The 20,404-nt window shown below is 49.8% G+C and overlaps 1 protein-coding gene across 7 annotated transcripts in view; it reads left to right on the top strand.

The window, feature by feature from the left end:
- Window positions 1-5,437: 5,437 nt before the first annotated feature.
- TDRD7 (tudor domain containing 7) overlaps window positions 5,438-20,404 on the top strand; it is a 46,718-nt gene continuing 31,751 nt past the window's right edge. The window contains exons 1-6 of one of the 7 annotated variants that reach the window (XM_058043756.1): window positions 5,445-5,513; window positions 6,792-6,841; window positions 9,592-9,726; window positions 10,092-10,312; window positions 17,922-18,063; window positions 19,148-19,364. In XM_058043756.1, the coding sequence (XP_057899739.1) occupies window positions 10,106-10,312; window positions 17,922-18,063; window positions 19,148-19,364 (566 nt within the window). In that variant the 5' untranslated portion in view covers window positions 5,445-5,513; window positions 6,792-6,841; window positions 9,592-9,726; window positions 10,092-10,105. The other 6 variants (XM_058043758.1, XM_058043755.1, XM_058043759.1 and 3 more) reach the window with 6 other exon arrangements.

Genomic DNA, 20,404 nt, shown 5'->3' with positions numbered 1-20,404 from the left:
CTGCCTATAAGGTGGTGGCACAGTCTGAAAAGCGGCCCTTCACGGGGCCCGCACTGCTACCTTGCTAGCCATGGCCCCCAAGGAACCTCAGAGATGACCATTTTGCACAGCAGCAGGGCAAGAGAAACTCAGGGATTTCACCAGCATCTCTGAAATTTACCAAACAGCAGCTTCAAAAAGGATCTTTTCTCACAATTAAGACAGGACAATCAAAGCAGAAAAACAACAAAAGAAAGAGATTGCTAAGCAGCAACAGCTTGGCCCAGGGGTCTCTCTTCTTGTTCTAGGGTGACCCACACAGCCCAGGAAAACAAGGGCAATGGATGATGACACTAGAAGCCAGGCAACCCCTCCAGCAGTGCTCTCCAGGGAAGAATGAGCTCCTCTTTGGCAAACCCAGCACCTTTGCTGGGCTAGCTCAGCACAGAGCCACTGCCAGGAGGGCCTCTCCTTCTGAGGGAGAGCTCTCCTACCCCAGGAACTCCTACTTACGGATCAGACAGTGTACCTGCTGCACAGCCAGCACTGATAAAAACAGCAATCCAGCAGTATCAGAGCTTGAACAGGCAGTTTTGTCTATGCTTGAACTCAAACAGGCACACAGCACATATGCAATATGACTGCACAGCGGCAAAGAATCCTTTCTTCTTTCTCCATGTTCCAAAGGAGTACACAAAACATTCAGAAGCAGTCCCAGCTGTGACCAGACAATGCCAATGCACATCTACACGCACTAGCCCTGTTCATTATGTGGCCAGGGCAGAGTCCTTTAGTATGTGTTTCCATAGATGGATTAGAATAGACCTTGAGAAATCTGAGACTGTCATGTGCCTGAAAATCACCTCAGAAGATGGACAGGAAGAGGATGGGCATGTGAACATGAAGCTCAACCTCCAACAAAAGGATGTGGCCTGGAGTGAACCTTGCCCTGTGTAGACCACACAGTAGTCTGCCATGCAGCCTTTTTGCCTTGCTCAGCAGTTCTGCATCTATCCAACCTGTCAGAGCCACGTCCACAATGATGGCTGAAAAGCTCTGCAACACTGCAATGCTCATAATGATCCACTTGCCTTTTCCTGAGGAGTTCTGGTCCTTAGAGGCCTTGCAGTAACTCTTGCCCAACAGGAGAGATGTCATTGCATGCTAATACTCCGGTGTTTTAACTGCAAAGATAATGCAGCTGTAAAGAATGGCATGTAGACTTTTGGAGGAGACTCTTACAGTCTTTTCCACATTATTCCAGGCACATGATCCTCCGACACAGGGATTTTGTTCTGGCCTTCTGTTTTTTCAGCCTGTGTTGCTCGTGTCTGGTAGGGCCATGGCATGCCCAGAGCCTGCCCCAGGGCTCTGCATGACCATCCCACTGTGCTCTGCCCAGGCATGGAGCCTTCTCAGCCTGGATCGAGGGACAGACCTCGAGCCATGTTCTGGGGACATGTCACGGTGCTTGCTGAGGCCTGCCTGGCAGCCACCTCACACAGCTCCACAGCCCTCGGGCACGTCCCAGTGCCCTGTGACACCTCCTGGCTGCTCCCCAAACAGCTCGGTGCTTTTCTACAGCCACGCAAAGCAGAAGGCCCGAACCTGCCTTTTATCCTTGTGCAATGCATTTCATCCACATCTACAGATTCATTCCATCAGCTCTCAAGAAAGACTGCTTTACCTACCTCAGGCTTATGATTTTACCATTACAAATCTCTCATTCATATACCTCTAGAAATGTCTATAATTAGCGTATCGAAGTATGAATCTACTGATTCATTCCTTCTTACAGACAACTCCAAATATCTACATACCCTATGCATGAGCTGCATATAAATATTTTGATATCTGAGTACTTCCTGGTACAAGGAAGCAGGAGCTCCAACGCTGAACAAAATGGCATCTCCCTCCCACAAAATGGTGGCAGAAACCTTCCAGCCAGGGCTCCGGCCCAGGAAGCCTGGGCAGCGCGGGAGGCGCTTTCAAGGCCAGAGCCAGCGCTACCCAAAGCCCTCCCAGCCCCCCAGCTCACAGGCCTGCACACACTTGGGGCTTCTCCAGGAACACCCAGCTGCGCCCTTGGGACCTTGGGGAGCGCCAGGCACAAGTGCTGTGGGGCAGGCTCTGTGCTCCCAGCTGGGCCTCCTCCTCCCAGGCGCTTGCTCACCGCAGGGGCACTCCCACCACGGGAACCTCCCTGCCACGGCCGCACACCAACGCCACGGAGCTCTCGCACAACCCAGCAACAACCCTGCTCTCCAAGTGTGTGCTGCACACAGGCTCCACTCCAACACTGAGCACAGCACACTGGTGCACCTCAAACGCCTCGTCCTCGCCCCCAGCAGCTCACGTGCAACATGAGCACAGCCAGTGCTGCGGGACAAGGCCACCTCACTCTCCTCAAGACCCTCCAGCTCTAGGCACAGCACCAGAGTGCCCCTCCTCCAGCACACCAAGGCCAGTGACTGCTGCCCACCTACCTGCACAAGGCTCTCTCACATCTGCAGCGCTGCCACCAGGGGCCCCATGAGAGGCTGGTGTGCCCTGTTCTCCCCAAAGAGACTCTCTCCCATCACCGCTTCCCTTCCTGGGGAGCTCACCAACTGGGCAACAACACACCAACTCCAAAAGGAAGAGACATGCCAACCTCAGCACATTTCAGATGCCACCACACACACTTCTGGCTCTCCCTTCCTGCACCCAACCTCACGACGGTCCAGCTCCGGGGCCACACAAGGAGGCAGAGCATCAAGTCCTCTTATGCACCCTTCCTTGAACAGTTTCACTTTATGCACGCACAGCACTTCACTAACCCAGCCGCACCTCTTGCTCTGTACGCTTATGTTCGCACACAGGTACACCCATGTCCCTGCACCCAGACACACAGCACGGCCAGTACGCCTCTCCACACACACGTGGCCCCTGAACCCTGCCATTGCTGCCCTTGCCACTCCAGCGGGTTTCACCCACCGATCCTGCAACAATCCCTCAGCAGCAGCTGCCCTCACAGCCGCCCTCTGCTCAACACAGGCACTGCCCAGGAGGAGCAGCACACACTGAACCTGCACATCTCCACACAGCAGTGGGCAAATCTACACTGGGCACTTGCATCCTTCTCTTATCCTTTCAGAGACCTTGCAGCTGGTGCACCGAGCTTCAAAGAATCAGGAGATGTGACTGCCACCTGCCAGAAAAAGACTCAGGAATTCGCCACCTATTGGACCCACTCATTTTGGAGATGTCTTGCACCACAGAAATGCAGAAGTCTCATCTTGGATTTAAAACTTTGATGTTAAAAGCATTCCAAATCCTGTTCTCCTATGTCTACCTGTCCATCATCCCATCCTGAGGTTGTCATGGGTTCTTTTGGTTGCTGCAGCATCAAAGAAAATGAGGAGAGTAGACCTGCACTGTCACTCGCAGCACTTTTGGAAACCTGTCTGACGGATGCAGGTTTTAGTCCTGTGCAGTCCAACAATCCATAACCACAGTGTACTTGGGGCACTTTGAGAAGTAAAAAAATGTCAAAAAAACAGTACAAAGAATCTTTAAAGAAAGAGCTTCAGCCCTAAGCTGGCTGCAGCACACATATCCCCTTCTAGCAGTTGAAGACAGTACTGTAACAATATGCATATTCTACAAGCCACTTAGGAGATTCACAACTGTATTGTGATTCTGTAATATATTGGAAATGCTACAGTCTGCACAATTTAATGTGCATGTTTACTGCAACTGCCATATCTCCCTAATAAATGGAAAGCCCTTGTAAATTAAAATAGCCTCAAATGAGTAAACTTTGTATTAAACATTGGATCTTCAATGTGCAGATTTTCTAAAAATGCTTTGTCAGAGCATACTGGACACTGGCAGCAAGCAGTCTCTGGAGGCTGCAGCAGTCACAGCAGAAGGTGGGAACCCCCTGCAGGCCCCTTGCTGAACCCTGTGAGGTTCAGCAGCTCCACCACTGTCCTGGCATGTGCCCCTCTGTGGGGCCAGCCTCTGGCTTTGGCAGACCTCCACTATTTGGTGACCACTCAGCTTGGCCTGATGCTTCTCCTACTCTGGCTGTCAGAAGTGACCATCTACAGAGAGAGGAATGCTGTTGCAGGCAACATGCAGGGTGGCGGGATCCTTTGATAAAGGAGCAGCTGAGCAGCTCTCCATAACTAATAACCCCTTGCATGGGGAACAAATCAGCTGCGTCCTTGGAATGCTGGACAGCACAGTGAAATCTGAAGCTGTGGGTCTACAGATTTCAAGAAGGCAGTAGTGCCCAAGGTGCCTATGCAGATGCACACCACCTGGAAACTGGCAGCAACCTGGATATCGGCTGGGCAAGCAGAGCCCTCCTGAGCAGGGCTGCAGCCCCATGGCAGTGCAGGCAGGCACCCACCAGCAGCTCCTCGGTGGGACATGCAGCTGTGGAGTGGTTTTTGTACAAGGTGACAAGAGAGAGCTCCACCTGCAGAACTAAATTCAGTGGGTTTTGGTACTCTGAAATTGAGGCATTAAAGTGAATGAATTAAAGATCTGCAGGAGTACTGCATACAGTTCTAGTGCCCTCAACCCAAGAAAGACATGGAACTATTGGAACAAATCCAGATGAGGTCCACAAAGTTGCTGAAAGGACGGGAGCACTTTCCCTATGAAGACAGGCTCAGAAAGTTGGGGGCTGAAGAAAACAAAGTTGTATGGAAACCTCATTGCAACCAGTATCTGAAGGGTCGTATGAGGAAGCCAAAAAGGCACAGTCAGGAACTGCAGCAGCAGGACAAGCATAATCAGGTACTAACTGAAAGACGGGAAATTTAGGTTAGATATTAAGAGGGAATTGTTTGCTGTGAAGGCAGAGAGACATTGTGACAAACTGCCCAGAGAGGCTGTGATGCCCCAACACCGGCATCTTTCAAGGCCAGGCTGGATAAGGCCTTGAGCAACGTGTTCCAGTGGGAGGTGTCCCTGCCCATGGCCGAGGGACTTGATCATTACGGCCCTTTCTAACCCCTTAACATTCTATGATCCTCTGCAGAAGAGAATTTGACGCTCTAATGGAGCTGTTATTCCTCAGCCGCTCCCTCTGGAAGGCGACTTTGGCTGCTGCCTTGTGACAGGACTGAGACTTCACCGGTTCCGTAAGACGGCGGCAGGGCGGCCTGAGGCGGCACAGGCGCGGCCGGATGCCAGCCCAGCCGAGCCCAGCTCGGGTCCCGCCCGGCTCCCGCGGCCGAGGGCACACGTGGCCCTTGCCGGGAGCGGCACGGCACGGCGCTGCGCAGGCGCCCGGGGCCGGAGCGGGCGGGGCGGAGGCGGCAGTCGGGCCGGGCGGGGCGGCCCGGGCCGGTTGGGCGGTGGCGCGGGGAGCGGCCGCGCAGCCCGTCATTCCGCGGCCCCGCGCAGGGAGGCGGCGGCTCCGCCCGGCTCCGGCCCGGCCCGGCCCGGCCCGCGGCGGCGGCCCGAAGAAGCTGTGGCCGGTGTTTGAGAGTCCCGGGTGGAGGAAGTGGAAAGGAAGGAGTGGAGCCCCGCCGGGCGTAAGTTCTCGCGGTCTGAGGGGAAAGGCAGCGCGGAGGGACGGGCGCTGCCAGCCAGCGGGAGGCTGTTCCTCCTCTGTGCTTGCGCGGTGACAGAGAAAGTGTCCCGTCTTCAGCGGGTTAGTGGATGCTTTCTGCCTTCGGAGACGCGTTCCCCGGGAGAGTGTTTGTAGTCTGCGGAAAGCGAGGCTACCAAGGAGTGCATCCCCTCCCTGCGGGAGAGCTGTCCGCATTTCCTCTTTTCCTTAGCCTGGCTAATGATCCCGAGCGCGGATCATCCGTTCTGAGCGTTCCGAAGGAAGTTTCGGTTCACTTGCTGGCCGAGGTGGTTTGAACGATGTGCGTTGACTTAGTGATGATGAGGCAGCTCGGGCTCCGTTTCCAGTGAAGTGTCCTGCTGTCTGGAGGCAGTGAACCGCCGGGAAAATGTCATAACTGCTGAATGACCTCATATTAAAGCAGCTTAACTCCAAAATGATTTTTAAAAATGCTTCGGAAGCTACTCTGAGCTGTGTAGCTTTCTGTTAATGTGTCGATGTTGTCACCATTACTGCCTTGGAAGTCTGTGTAATTGCTGACTATAGGAATGGGAAGATTGTAAGGTGTGGGTTGAGACTGGATTCAGTTTGACCTTTGTACCCTAGTACCTGTCGACTCGTTTAACTTGTCCTCGTGACTACTCCTTACAATACAGTTTAGGAGATGGACTTTATAATATTCTGTTTGCTATTTCTGATATATTTCAACTATTGCATTGGTATGCAACTAACATGTCTGATATTGAAATGATGTAATTCCCCCGTGATCATCAGTTTCTTCTTTTAGTGTAGTTTTTCTTCTGAATCAACTTTTTAAACTGCCATTCCAGGTTATTTTATATTTTCTTCATCACTCCTTGATGTAGTGCATATACTGGTAATTTTACCTGAGTAGGAAAAGAAACTCAGAAGGTTTAGGCAAGAGAATTTTCAAGAGCCATGTTAGCTAAATAAGAAATTATGTCTACAGTTTAAAAGAGACAGTAGGAAAAAAGGCCTCAAAAATTTTCCTATCAGCTTTTCCATGTTTCTCGAATGAATATAGCTTGAAAAACAGTTATAGACAGAAATGCATTTTTTGCTGCATTGTTCTCAATGCTTGAGTGTTTGGGATTATTGATATGATCAGGACTTTACATTACACAAAACTTACACAGGTTTCTGTGGCACATGATGTCATTTGAAACTGAACGAGTCCAAAGGAGATATATGAACCTCGTGTGTTTTTTTCTTCTGGCAGGTGGCAGTCACATCTCCTGATTCTTTGAAGCTCGGTGCACCAGCTGCAAGGTCTCTGAAAGGATAAGAGAAGGATGCAAGTGCCCAGTGTAGATTTGCCCACTGCTGTGTGGAGATGTGCAGGTTCAGTGTGTGCTGCTCCTCCTGGGCAGTGCCTGTGTTGAGCAGAGGGCGGCTGTGAGGGCAGCTGCTGCTGAGGGATTGTTGCAGGATCGGTGGGTGAAACCCGCTGGAGTGGCAAGGGCAGCAATGGCAGGGTTCAGGGGCCACGTGTGTGTGGAGAGGCGTACTGGCCGTGCTGTGTGTCTGGGTGCAGGGACATGGGTGTACCTGTGTGCGAACATAAGCGTACAGAGCAAGAGGTGCGGCTGGGTTAGTGAAGTGCTGTGCGTGCATAAAGTGAAACTGTTCAAGGAAGGGTGCGTAAGAGGACTTGATGCTCTGCCTCCTTGTGTGGCCCCGGAGCTGGACCGTCGTGAGGTTGGGTGCAGGAAGGGAGAGCCAGAAGTGTGTGTGGTGGCATCTGAAATGTGCTGAGGTTGGCATGTCTCTTCCTTTTGGAGTTGGTGTGTTGTTGCCCAGTTGGTGAGCTCCCCAGGAAGGGAAGCGGTGATGGGAGAGAGTCTCTTTGGGGAGAACAGGGCACACCAGCCTCTCATGGGGCCCCTGGTGGCAGCGCTGCAGATGTGAGAGAGCCTTGTGCAGGTAGGTGGGCAGCAGTCACTGGCCTTGGTGTGCTGGAGGAGGGGCACTCTGGTGCTGTGCCTAGAGCTGGAGGGTCTTGAGGAGAGTGAGGTGGCCTTGTCCCGCAGCACTGGCTGTGCTCATGTTGCACGTGAGCTGCTGGGGGCGAGGACGAGGCGTTTGAGGTGCACCAGTGTGCTGTGCTCAGTGTTGGAGTGGAGCCTGTGTGCAGCACACACTTGGAGAGCAGGGTTGTTGCTGGGTTGTGCGAGAGCTCCGTGGCGTTGGTGTGCGGCCGTGGCAGGGAGGTTCCCGTGGTGGGAGTGCCCCTGCGGTGAGCAAGCGCCTGGGAGGAGGAGGCCCAGCTGGGAGCACAGAGCCTGCCCCACAGCACTTGTGCCTGGCGCTCCCCAAGGTCCCAAGGGCGCAGCTGGGTGTTCCTGGAGAAGCCCCAAGTGTGTGCAGGCCTGTGAGCTGGGGGGCTGGGAGGGCTTTGGGTAGCGCTGGCTCTGGCCTTGAAAGCGCCTCCCGCGCTGCCCAGGCTTCCTGGGCCGGAGCCCTGGCTGGAAGGTTTCTGCCACCATTTTGTGGGAGGGAGATGCCATTTTGTTCAGCGTTGGAGCTCCTGCTTCCTTGTACCAGGAAGTACTCAGATATCAAAATATTTATATGCAGCTCATGCATAGGGTATGTAGATATTTGGAGTTGTCTGTAAGAAGGAATGAATCAGTAGATTCATACTTCGATCCGCTAATTATAGACATTTCTAGAGGTATATGAATGAGAGATTTGTAATGGTAAAATCATAAGCCTGAGGTAGGTAAAGCAGTCTTTCTTGAGAGCTGATGGAATGAATCTGTAGATGTGGATGAAATGCATTGCACAAGGATAAAAGGCAGGTTCGGGCCTTCTGCTTTGCGTGGCTGTAGAAAAGCACCGAGCTGTTTGGGGAGCAGCCAGGAGGTGTCACAGGGCACTGGGACGTGCCCGAGGGCTGTGGAGCTGTGTGAGGTGGCTGCCAGGCAGGCCTCAGCAAGCACCGTGACATGTCCCCAGAACATGGCTCGAGGTCTGTCCCTCGATCCAGGCTGAGAAGGCTCCATGCCTGGGCAGAGCACAGTGGGATGGTCATGCAGAGCCCTGGGGCAGGCTCTGGGCATGCCATGGCCCTACCAGACACGAGCAACACAGGCTGAAAAAACAGAAGGCCAGAACAAAATCCCTGTGTCGGAGGATCACGTTCCTGGGGACTTAAGTTTTGTTTTCTCTCTGAAGAGTCTGTGGAGTCGAGGCATTGTGCACTTGTGGGTAAGACGTTGCATGCCCCAGATGCATGCTGTTTCCATGGTGGAGTGGAGACATGAGCGTTAGTGAAGGTGCTGGCTCAGGGGCACATGGAGCATCTCCCGTCTCTCTAGAGGGACACCCCGCACCACAGAGTGTGCAGTGCTGTGACAGGGGGTGGTGGTTGTATCCTCTCTCACTTTCAGTGGAAATTTTAACCCTGCAGGTAGCAAGGTGTCATCAAATCACAAAATACCCTGAATTGGATAAAATGACCCACAGGATCATCAAAATCCAACTCCTTGCCCTGCACAGGAAACTAAACTAGTCACACCATGTGCCTTAGACCATTGTCCAAAAGTTTCTTGGTCTCTGTCAGACCTGATGCTGTGACCACTTCTATTGGGAGCCTGTTCTAGTGCTCAGTCACCCTCTGGGTGAAGAACCTTCTCCTGATATCCAGCCCAAACCTTCTGTGACACCACTTTGGCCATTCCCAGGGGCCCTGTCACTGCTCACAGGAGTGTAAATATCAGTGTCTGCTGCTCCTCTTACCCTCACAAGGAAGTTGTAGACTGCAATGTGGTCTCTCCTCAGTCTTCTCTTGTCTAGACTGAGCAGACCAAGTGACTTCAACCTCATATGGGTTCCCCTCACAGCCCTTCACCATGTTTGTTCCCCCCCTTTGGACACTCTTGACAGCTCAATGTCTTTCTCATGCTGTGGCACCCTGAACAGCCCCCAGCACTCAAGGTGAGGCTGCCCCAGTGCAGAGCACAGTGGGATAATCCTCTCCCTTGCCTGGCTGTGATTCTGTGCCTGATGCACCACAGGACATGAGTGTCCCTCCTGGATTCCAGGGCACTGCTGACTCATGTTCAGCTTCCCATTGGCAGGACCCCCACGCCACTTTCCATGCTGCCTCTCTTTCCCCAGCTGTACACACCTCCAGAATTGCCCTGTCACAGGTACAGTATCTAGTACTTGCCTGTGGTGGGTCAGTTGCTTAGCAGTACCCACCCCTCTTCTGTGCATGTGGTCTCTCGTGATTGTCTGGCAGAGCCAACCTGTGCATGATGGCTGCTGCACTCCTTTGTCAGCACTTTTTGACACTGTCATGCCCTGTGTGTTCCACATTATGCTTGTCTTGCACTACCGTGGCCCTACAGGCCTACCCAGAAGTATCACAGTCTCCAGACTGAGTTATGCATTCTGGTTTTTTGAGGGAGATTTTTTTTGTAAGTTTTACTATTTTTGAATAGTAAAACCCAGTGATTTTAGCCTGTATGTAAAAATGCTTTTTTTTTTCTTCTTTTTTTTCTTTTGGAGACAGGGCTGTAGGTGAAGATGCAGGAGCCAGAACTTGTTGCAAAAGCCCTGCGAGCTGTTCTTCATGCCTTTAAAAATGGTGTACGTTTGTCAGAACTTCAGAATGAATACAGATCCCTGACCAATGAGTTCATTCCCTTCAGGCACCTAGGATATGACACACTGGAAGGCTACTTGGAAAGTATCCCAGGAGTGGTCAGAATGGAAGAGAACAAAATGGGAGAGGTAAGAATCACAATTGAGAATTACGGTTCAGAAATGGGTTTTGTGTTTGCAGAATGTTCCTGGTTTGTAGTTTTGCCTCCTTTTGTGCTGTGAATTTCTCTAGCGTGCATATGGTGCACTAATTCTGGGAGAGGTGGAAGCTGAGACATAAGATACTAAGTGCTCCTTATTTTCCTGCCTCTGCATTCCAGACCCAAAGTTGTGTATTCAGAAATGTAAAGTTTCAGGGCTTTTTTCTGGAAATGTGAATTCTGTGTGGAAAGATCACTTGTGTGACTGTGGAGATCTGGCCCCTTTCTCAGCATTTCTGACTTTAGAGGAGAGACTAGTGGCTTGTCCTGGGATCTTAAAGAAGGTTAACTTGTGTGTGTTAATCATCTCTTCTCAGTGGGGTTTAGCATCATTTTTTTTTTCCTACAGTAAAACTCTTTGGTGCTGTTGCTTATAAGCCTGACATTGCTTGCTTTGGATTTAGCAAGTCCAAACAAATTCTTTGGACTTAGCAAGTCCAAACAAATTCTTCTTTGTTATGGATTGCAGTGCAACAGGACTGCAAATATGTGCTGAAGTGACAAAGAGCTCATGCAAGTGAGATGTCTTGCTGCAATATTTGCAAGTGCCTCAACATTTGGCAAGCATGCGAGGGATAAAGGGTCGTCACACAGATCAAGGAGAAGCAGATCTTACCAGAGGATTGGTGTGGTAGAAGAGTTTTTCACTTATTCCTTGCTCTTTCTGCACTAGCCTGTGTCTCGTGGTGGCTGCCACCTTGGAAGCAGCTTGCCAGGACCACAAACCTCCTTGCCCAATAGTCTGGACTTCTGGTTTGAAGTCAGAATGTGTTCTCATGATAGCTGGTGTAGCTGTGTGACTTGCAGATGATCTGTCTGGCAAGCTTGAAGCCTCTCCCTCGTTGGAGTATGGTTCTGGGTTCCTGAAGTCTTTGTAGCCTGAGGCAGAGCAAAAAGCTAGTGGATATTTGGCAGAGTGTGTGGCTGTTGTAGCAGGTCTGAAGAGACAGGACTTAAGGCTGAGATTCCTTGTTTGCTTAGCTGGATTGGGACGGCATCTGTGAACTCAGAGCTAGTTCTCCTCATTAGCTGTCTGGTGAGAATACAGTGAGAGGTATCCTGAGTTTTGTCCTAATACCTGGAGATGTGGCTGTTTTAAAGCAACAGGTTCTCTTTCTGCATTTTTACATCAGAATTTGCCTATTTACAGCCGACAAGCAAGTTTGGGATTCTTTTTCTCCAAAGTCTGCCTCAGCTGCAGCTACGTTAGTAACGGGGTTGCAGGTACCTCAGGTCTGGGAACATTTGTGATCCTGCAATTAAATGCTTCCTCGTGGTGCTTCTGGCAGATAGCCATCTGTTTCTAACTAGGGCCTTGCAGGGTGTAATCTGGTATCCTCCCATTCCCTTGAGAGCCTTGTTTATCCACTAATGCGATGTGTGCTGAGAGCCTTGTGAACTCTTGGATAGCACTAGGGGCAGTGAATTCTTTGCAGCAGCTGTTACAAGAGAGTGAAATGTGGCTTTAGGATGTGAAAAAGGAGAAAGTCAGGGGTCTTGAGGTACTTGAGAAGGACTCACTAGTTCAGAAGTGCCAGCTGTGCTCTGCATGACTGAAACAGCTGAGAGGAAGTGCCTTGTTGAACACCTGGGAGGTGGGAAAGGAACACCTGGGAGGTGGGAAAGATTGAGCCCATGTTGCTGTTTGATGGCACTCCTCTTGCCAGTGTCCACAGTGTGGACATAGCAGACATGAAGCTGTCGACGGAAGGGAACCAGGACATCAATTTGATCATCACAGGCTCGATTTTATTGATCAGTACAGCGGGTTAAATACAGTTAATAATGAGCTTCATACATATTGCAAAAGTTGAGCTCAGGATTGGTCAGCTTACATATCAGCACCTACGCTTACTTCTACATTCTTATGGTTCTACTTTTGATACTTTCTACATATTCTTAGGATATATTCAGGACTAATCTCTACTCCCTATCCTCATGTTGCAGCAAGGTCACTGCTGACTTTTCCTTTCAGCTTGCTGACTGCTGACTTTTCTCCTTCAGCTTAACCAGCGGCATTATGTCAGTATGGCCTTTCTCAGCTAACCAATTATTAATAATACTCTCCACATTAAGCAGAGAGTGGCAAGCATGACTATGCACTGATGTGGGCTGCTAAGCTGCCTGGGACCGCTCCCATGTGCTTTCTTGTTACAGGCTATATGTCATTATAATAAGCCTGTTCTCTTTGTTCACCTCTCTTTCCAGAATACTTGAGCTCCATTATAGGCTGATACTGTAGCTCAGAGTCCACACAAGGCCACTACAAGAGCATGCAGTCAGCCAGTCTCTCTTCACGGCTCTGGAGTACTGTGATCTCCGAAATGTCTGTCAAGACCCTTGCCTCTTCCTTTAATCCCCTTACGGACAGTGGGGCAGGACAGCAAAGACACGCACATCCAAGGGTCTGCTAGCAGCTAGTGGTCATGGCTGCAGTCTAGATAGTCTTAAAAGGACTTTCCTTACTGCTAGGTCAGCTGTCCAAGACACAGCTGTCCAAGAAATGCATTCAAAAAGGAATAGTATAAAGTAGGCAGTAAATAATACAAATTGATCTTGGAGTGCCACATGTAACGTGCTGCCTTAAGTGTTTGTGGGAGTTGAATATTAGCTAGGTAACTGAGGCTGAACAAACATTATCTTGGGATGACAATGATATAAATTGTGCTTTGTTCCTCTTAATACTGATCACTAATTTAGCTGTCTTGAATGTGGGAAAGATTAAATCTGATGACTTTTTCTTTATGCAGTAGCTATGTCCTCCAGTTTCCACAGAAGATAAGAATTAAGTTAAGCATACAGAAAGCACTGAAAGGGGACTCATTGAAATACTTGCACCTCCAAAAGGTGGTTGCATCATTTCAAGGAACCCTACTTTGCTTTACCTCATATTCATTTATGAGAAGCGTGTTATTGCACTTCCGTCTAAGAAAACTTTGACTTCTGCTTGAATAATAAAGTCCCTTCAAAAGGAGAAATTTGAAGACTGCTTTGCTCTGCTCATCTAACCCCCATCTCTTTTTACATCTGAATTCATTTTAATTCAAAGCATTTTGTTAAACTTTATCCTTGTGAAACAAGGGAAGGAAATGCAAAAAAAAAATATTTAGAACATTAGTGACAGGAAAAACCTGAAATGTACCAGAGATGTGAAAATGTTCATTTATAAAACTCTGATAAACTGTATAGGGACAAAAATCCTTTTATATTGAGACTTTGAACAAGTGATCAATCAAAGTGATCAACAAAGGTCAACATCCATTCCTGTTAGCTAGGAGTTTGAGGAAAGCTTCTTTTCTGGAAGTGGGCACAAATGGGAACCTCTCTGAAGAGCCAGTTCATGACTGTCCACAGCTTGGGCTACAACCAGAAGAAACTGGAGATCTTTGTGTTGTTCAGGGCTGTGATCTCATTTAAGGTCACGGGGAGTTGCATGCTGCTGTGGGTTGACACTGGCTGCTGAGGAGTTATGGGCTGCAGTGGTGGACAGGAGGAGTTCCTGTGAGACATTCCCAGTTTGGGAACAGCAGGGATGCCAGGAGCACTGTCTTGGGGCAGATGATGAGACAGGAAGAGCTTATGAGTAGTGGACAGACCAGTGTATGGCAGCGTGGTGGCTATCTGATACAAATATCTTAGGTGGGAAGAAGTGGCAGACAAAGCAGATGATGCCTTCTTTTGACAACCACTGGGGGGTTTGGTCCACTGCCATACCTGCTATAGGGACAAGACATCCAAGTGTGAACAATCCAGGATGTTTCTGGGGTCTGCTGCTCCCAGCATCCTGACACATGCAATGAATCAGTGAAGAGAGGTGCTCTGCTGGACACAGTCCTTGGAAACAAGGAACAATTGCAGATGTAAAGGCTTGGAAGAGCCCTGTCTGTGGCTAGATGGTGTCTGTGGCCCTGAAAGGAGGGAAACAAAGCATAAAGTAGAATCAACAATGCAGGACTTTGGGAGAGCAGATGTTGGCCTGTTCAGGAATCTGCTTAGAAGACTCATGGAATACAGTCCTGAAGAGAAAGATCCAGGAGAGATAGTGAGCTTACAAGAATTGTCTCCTCCAGTTTCAAGAATGGTACGTTCCAATAGTTGTGGGGAAAAAGCAAAGGGGGCAGGAGCACTGACAGAACTGAGCCATAAATGCAAGCATGCATGAGGTGGGAGCAGGGAGAAGGAGCCTGGAAGGATTGTACACATGCTGCCTAAACAAGCCTACATGCACCTAAGCAAGACTGTGTTTACTATTCATTATTTGAAGACCAAGACAAAGTGCTGTCCCCTTGAGAACAGCTCCCAGAGCACTGCCAGTTCTGAGTAAATGCTTCCAAAAAGAGTCCTTAAAATAGCTGGTTAAGTGTACAGGCAATTGGAGGAAACAAGGACAGGGATATTGGGACAACAGTAAAGAAGAAAGAAGGTACAGCAAATGAAGACTTTCAGCCTTTTGCTGTGTTTCACTTCACTAAAGCCTTATGGAGTCCACGCTCAAACTGTTGAGCACAGATTGTTGCACAAACATCTGTGAAAGGGTGAAGAGTGAAGGATTTCAGGTTCACCTTTCACAAAGATGGGTTATGACGCAGGTACAGCCTGCTGTATGACAAAGTCTCTTAAACAAGGTTGGAGAAGGTACAGGTGATTGAAGAAGGAGTGCCTAACTTAAATCTACTATTGCAAGCATGCACACAGGAGGTAGAAGCAGAATTGGGTGAGCTGTAAAGGGGTATAGAGATACTATGGAAATAGGCAGAGGAAAGTGCAGGGCAATGAAGTCCTAATCTTGTTGGGGGAGGATTAAGATAGGGGGCATTTGGAAAAACTGAATGTGCATAAGCCCGTGAGTTTATTGCAGTGCACGCACAGGTGTCAGTTACCTTGGAAAGGTCATGGTAATTTGTGGGAGGTTCTTGAGGACTGAAAGAAAGCACCACCCTTCACTGGGAAGGGTGGGATGGGAAGATCAGCCTGACATTGAACTGTTGGAAAGTTGTTGAGCGTCTAATCCTAGAAAGCTGTTCCAGCCACTTGAAAGACAAGAAGGCAAGTCAGTATGGATTTACAGAGTGAAAATCATATGTTACAAACAAATACCCTTCAAGTTGAGATGATTGGTTGAGTGGAGACCATTGGATGTGGTTTAACTGAATTTTGGTAGGGCTTGGAATATCCTCTTCTGTAACAGTGGCACAAAACCCATTGGGAGACCACTTAAAAGTGATGTGCCCTGGGAATAGATGCTCAAGAACTGCTCTGTCTAATGTGTTCATGAATGACCTAGGTGATGGTACAGAGATCATCCTCAGCAAGTCTGTGGATGACAGGAGAGACCAATAGACCAAATGAATGTGCTTGTTGTTCAGAGAGATTTCAAGAAGCTGGAGAAATGGAGCACCAAGAACGCTATGAAGTTCAGTATAGGGAAATGCCAAGTCCTGCACCTGGGGAAGAAAAACCCCATATTCCTGTAAAGTTTTGGGGTTGACCAACTGAAAAGTAGCTTGGCATACAAATGCCCTGGAGTTCTGGTGGGTGCAGAGTTCGTAGTGGGCACGGTGCCATTTGTAGCAAGGGAGACCAACAGCATACTTGGATTCATTAAGAAGAGTTGCCAGCACTCTAATGGGGATGATAATTCCCCTCTGCTCAGCATCAGTGAAACCACATCTTTTTCTAAGCTTCCCAGAACAAGACTGGCACGGCCACACTGCAGCAAGTTCACGGAATGATTGTGAAGATTATGAAGGGGCTGCAGCGTAACGTCTCTGATACAGGGCTCAGACAGCGGGGATTGTTTGTGCTGGAAAAGAGAAAGCTCAGGGAAATCTTATCCTTATGTCTGTTAAAGGGAGTAAAAAAAACATGGAGCCAGACTCCATCTCCAGTTCTCATTGGTATTCAGTGAACAGACAAGAGACAATGATAACAGAGTGAAATAAAAGCAGTCCCATGTAAACATTAAACAGCCCACCTTTTTTACAGTGAGGCTGGCTAAACAGTAGAAGAAGTTTTCCAGAGTGGTTGAGAGTTCTTCATCTTTGAAGATATTCCACCACCTGACTAACTAGGTCTAATTGATGCTGCTTTGAGCAAAGGTGCTGTATTACATGGACTGTAGCAATGTTTTCCAGTCTTCATTTTTCTGTGATTCCTGGCATTTAATCACTATGGTGGTGATACTGCTGGATTGCTGTTTTTATCAGTGCTGGCTGTGCAGCAGGTACACTGTCTGATCCGTAAGTAGGAGTTCCTGGGGTAGGAGAGCTCTCCCTCAGAAGGAGAGGCCCTCCTGGCAGTGGCTCTGTGCTGAGCCAGGCCAGCAAAGGTGCTGGGTTTGCCAAAGAGGAGCTCATTCTTCCCTGGAGAGCACTGCTGGAGGGGTTGCCTGGCTTCTAGTGTCATCATCCATTGCCCTTGTTTTCCTGGGCTGTGTGGGTCACCCTAGAACAAGAAGAGAGGTCCCTGGGCCAAGCTGTTGCTGCTTAGCAATCTCTTTCTTTTGTTGTTTTTCTGCTTTGATTGTCCTGTCTTAATTGTGAGAAAAGATCCTTTTTGAAGCTGCTGTTTGGTAAATTTCAGAGATGCTGGTGAAATCCCTGAGTTTCTCTTGCCCTGCTGCTGTGCAAAATGGTCATCTCTGAGGTTCCTTGGGGGCCATGGCTAGCAAGGTAGCAGTGCTGGCCCCATGGCACTGTTGAGAAAGGGGCCCTTTTACAACCTCTACCACCACCACAGAACATGACTGTGACCCCAGACTTACATTTTAACTTAGTGCTTTTGTGGTAGTGCCTGTGTACTTACGGAGTCCTGGAGGAGTACTCACCCAGCTGCCCTTGCAGCAGTTGAATGGCCCAAAAGTTTGGGCTTTCATCTTCTTTTCAGGCAAAGTGCATGCTAGGCGCATGGTTTGGTGTCTTGCCAAGGCAAAGTTCCTATATCCATCCATGGGATGGCCTGGGGTGATTGGGTGTTGAGGCAAGAGGCCATGAAGTTGAGCAGGGAGATGCCTATGGGCTTGTTCAAGGCTGGGCTGTTGTTGGGGGCCAGCCCAGTGCCTGTGAATGGTGCAGCCAGGATAGTTGTGCAATTCCTTCAGTAAGCGGGGCAAATGCAACCCTGCTCCACAGGATCACCGTGGTGCCAGAGCCTCTAGTGAGCCTTGCCAGAAAGAATAAGGACAGGCTGCAGCCCCATGGCTTCCCAGAATTATAAAGCAAGATGGTGGGCCTGTGGGATGGGAGCTAGAAACCAGGCTGTTTCTCAGAGGGGCCCAACCTAATGTGGAAAGGTGATGCAGAGGCTCTGGCTGTGTGGTTTGCTGATCTCTGAGGTTCACTGAGATTTCTTCTGTGGTTTCACAAAAGGAGAGTGAGATCTCCAAGATCTGTCTGCTGAAGCCTTTCCTGAACTGCCTGCTGGCCTGCATGATTCAACAGCTACAGGCTTGGAAAGGGATGCAAATGATTCTGAGGGCTGTGGATGAGCATGGGTCTCACTGACTGCTTTTTCCACTGTCCTCTTCCTGCTCCAACAAGGTAATTTGCCATGCTGTTAGTTGCAATGAAACTGTACGAGTTGCTCAACTGGTGGCCCGACAGAGGAGTTCCAAGAAGAAAACAGTCCGGCAGGTGAACTGTCAGATGAGGCTGAAGAACACATCACCAGTCAGTTTATCAGGTAAGCCATAGGCAGCTCTAGAGGGCCTGCCTTTATGAAAGAACTGTGCAGCTGCTGCACAAAAGTCTTGGCTGTGAGGGTGTGTCACCTACGGCCACAAGTTACAGGGTCCACGTGGAGAGTTCTTGGGAGGATGAGTGTTCTTGACAAGGGTGCTTTTATCTGAAAGCCATGATCTGAGAGAAAGCCCTTTTCAGGTGTGTATGCAAGATGTGAATGATCTTGGAAAACAAAGTCCTTGTAGGATGCTTAGCTTCACTTTCATGTGCTCCTGCTTCTGTGAGGAACACAACTGAGATGCAGGCAAGGAATGTGGAAATGAGCCTGCATGTTCTTTAAGGCTGGCCTTGGCCTGTTGTGAAGTGGGAGGATTGAACCATTCCCTCACAGTGAGGAGTCCCTGTAGCTGTGGCTGTTTCAGCAGCTCCTGTTGCTGATGCCAGTGCCACAAAAGTTTTGATGCCCATTTTTGGCTCTTTTTACCTCTTACCTTTTGCATTAGCTTGTGTAGCAGTGTTTTCCAAAAGTATGGGTCAGGTTTTCCTCACTGCCGTGCTGTTGTGACTGTCTGTGGAATTGATTCCAGGATTAAGCCCAGGCAGGACCTATTTGCTTGGAGGTTGGCAGCTTGGAACAACAGTGGGTCTTCTAGTTTGTGTGTGCTCCCCTGTTGTCTGTAATGAAGTGTCTGCTGCTTCTTGCTTTTCCACAAGGATGCCAGTTGGGAAGCTGAACTAGTGGTTCATATCACAGTTAAATGACAGGGATTATAAAGGCAGGTTGATTCACTGTCTTGCACATCAATCCCCTTGGAAGTGTTTGAAACCTCCAACACCGATGTGGCAAATCCAGCATATAAACAGCAAAGTGACCAAGAGCTTGTTTATCCCAGTGTGGCCTGAATGCTGGTGTGTTCCTCTGTGGGTGTAACTTGGTCACCTCTGCTGTGTGGTGGGAGTTCAGGTGCCCACAAACCAGAGTAGAGAAGGAACCCTTTGGGTGGCAGTACAGGAGGTGCCTGGGGAGGTGGAGGTAGACTGGGTGAGAAGAGTGCTACTCATGGTTGCATCTGCAAACTCTTTAGGAAAGCCCAAAGGAACTTTGCGGCAGCCCCGGTCTTTGAACATGCCAGAAGAAGGCAGTTCTAAGAGGCCTGTTCCTCGCCTGCCCCGAGGCAGAGAAGTGGCATGTGGAGGTGTGAAACCTGTGGTGGAGAGTGCCCGATCTGCCTTACCTTCAGCTGCTGGGAGTGGACCACCTAAAGAAATCCCCATGCAGAGGCATGTCACTGTGGTAAACAGGTCAGTGTGTGTGTGTGTGTGTGTGTGTGTGTGCACAAGGGGAAAATGAAGTGTGATGGACCCTTGGATGCTGCCATGCAAGCAGTGTCCTTTGGGATCCAGTGGGAATCCAGGCCCCTGCCCTTGCAGCAGGTGAAGTCTGAATATGGGATGGTACCCAGGAAGGAGACCGATGATGTTTTGCCTCTTTGGGTGCTATAGCTAGCCTGTGCTCTTGGCCTGTTCCCATGTTTTGGAGAAATGTGGCCAAAGGTGTCACAGCAAGGGAGTGTGGAGCTGTTGCCTGGCCCAGGAGGGAGCTATTGTGGCCAGTGTGACAGAAAGGAGGAGGAGCAGATTTGTGTGCAGGGGCAGGTGGTGTGTGTGTTGAGGGTGATGGTTGTGCAGGTGGTGGTTCTTTCCCTCTTGCCTGACTCTGTGTTGCAGTGTCAGTGTTTGTGCCCCGTCTCGGCGTGCTGGGAGCCAGGAGCCGGCTGACCGTGTTTGGGTGAGCTGAGCTGAGGGCTGGAGCTGCAGTTCTGCTGGGCTAGCGCTACATGCTGCTTTTCAGCCCCGTTTGAGCCTCTCTAATCCCGGGGGCTTAGTCAGCTGCTGCCCCATCATTTCTTTCTGTGTTGTTTTTGGCCGCCCTGGGCCGTCAGCTGACGGTGGTGAGAAAGTGTTTGCTGTTGCCCATTGTGGCTGTGCTAAGTCCTCCGGAGCTGTGATTGTGGCAGTAATCCTCTGCAGGGGGAGGGCTCGGGCCCGGGCTGGGTTGGAAGTCAGCCTGGCGTTGAATGGAAATGCAGTGGCGTGCCACTTGCACGGTGGCGTATCTGTGGAGTGGCCCAGAGCAGCACAACAGCTTAATCCTGCTGTGGTTCCTGCTCTTTCTGGAAGATCCACAGAAAGCAGGCATGTCCTGCCTCACCCACCTGCATGAGTTCCATGTGCCATCCGGGGTCTGTTGTGCAGAGGAGGACCAAGCTATCCTGCTGTGACTCAGAAAGGAGTAGGAGCATCTGTGCTTGGGCCTTCCCTTTTCTGTGTGTGCAGATGAG

The sequence above is a fragment of the Melospiza georgiana genome, chromosome Z, assembly GCF_028018845.1.
Source record: "Melospiza georgiana isolate bMelGeo1 chromosome Z, bMelGeo1.pri, whole genome shotgun sequence".
In the NCBI taxonomy this organism is placed as follows: domain Eukaryota; kingdom Metazoa; phylum Chordata; class Aves; order Passeriformes; family Passerellidae; genus Melospiza; species Melospiza georgiana.
The sequence above is the reverse complement of the archived record's forward strand: the minus strand, read 5'-3'. Positions and strand labels throughout refer to the sequence as shown.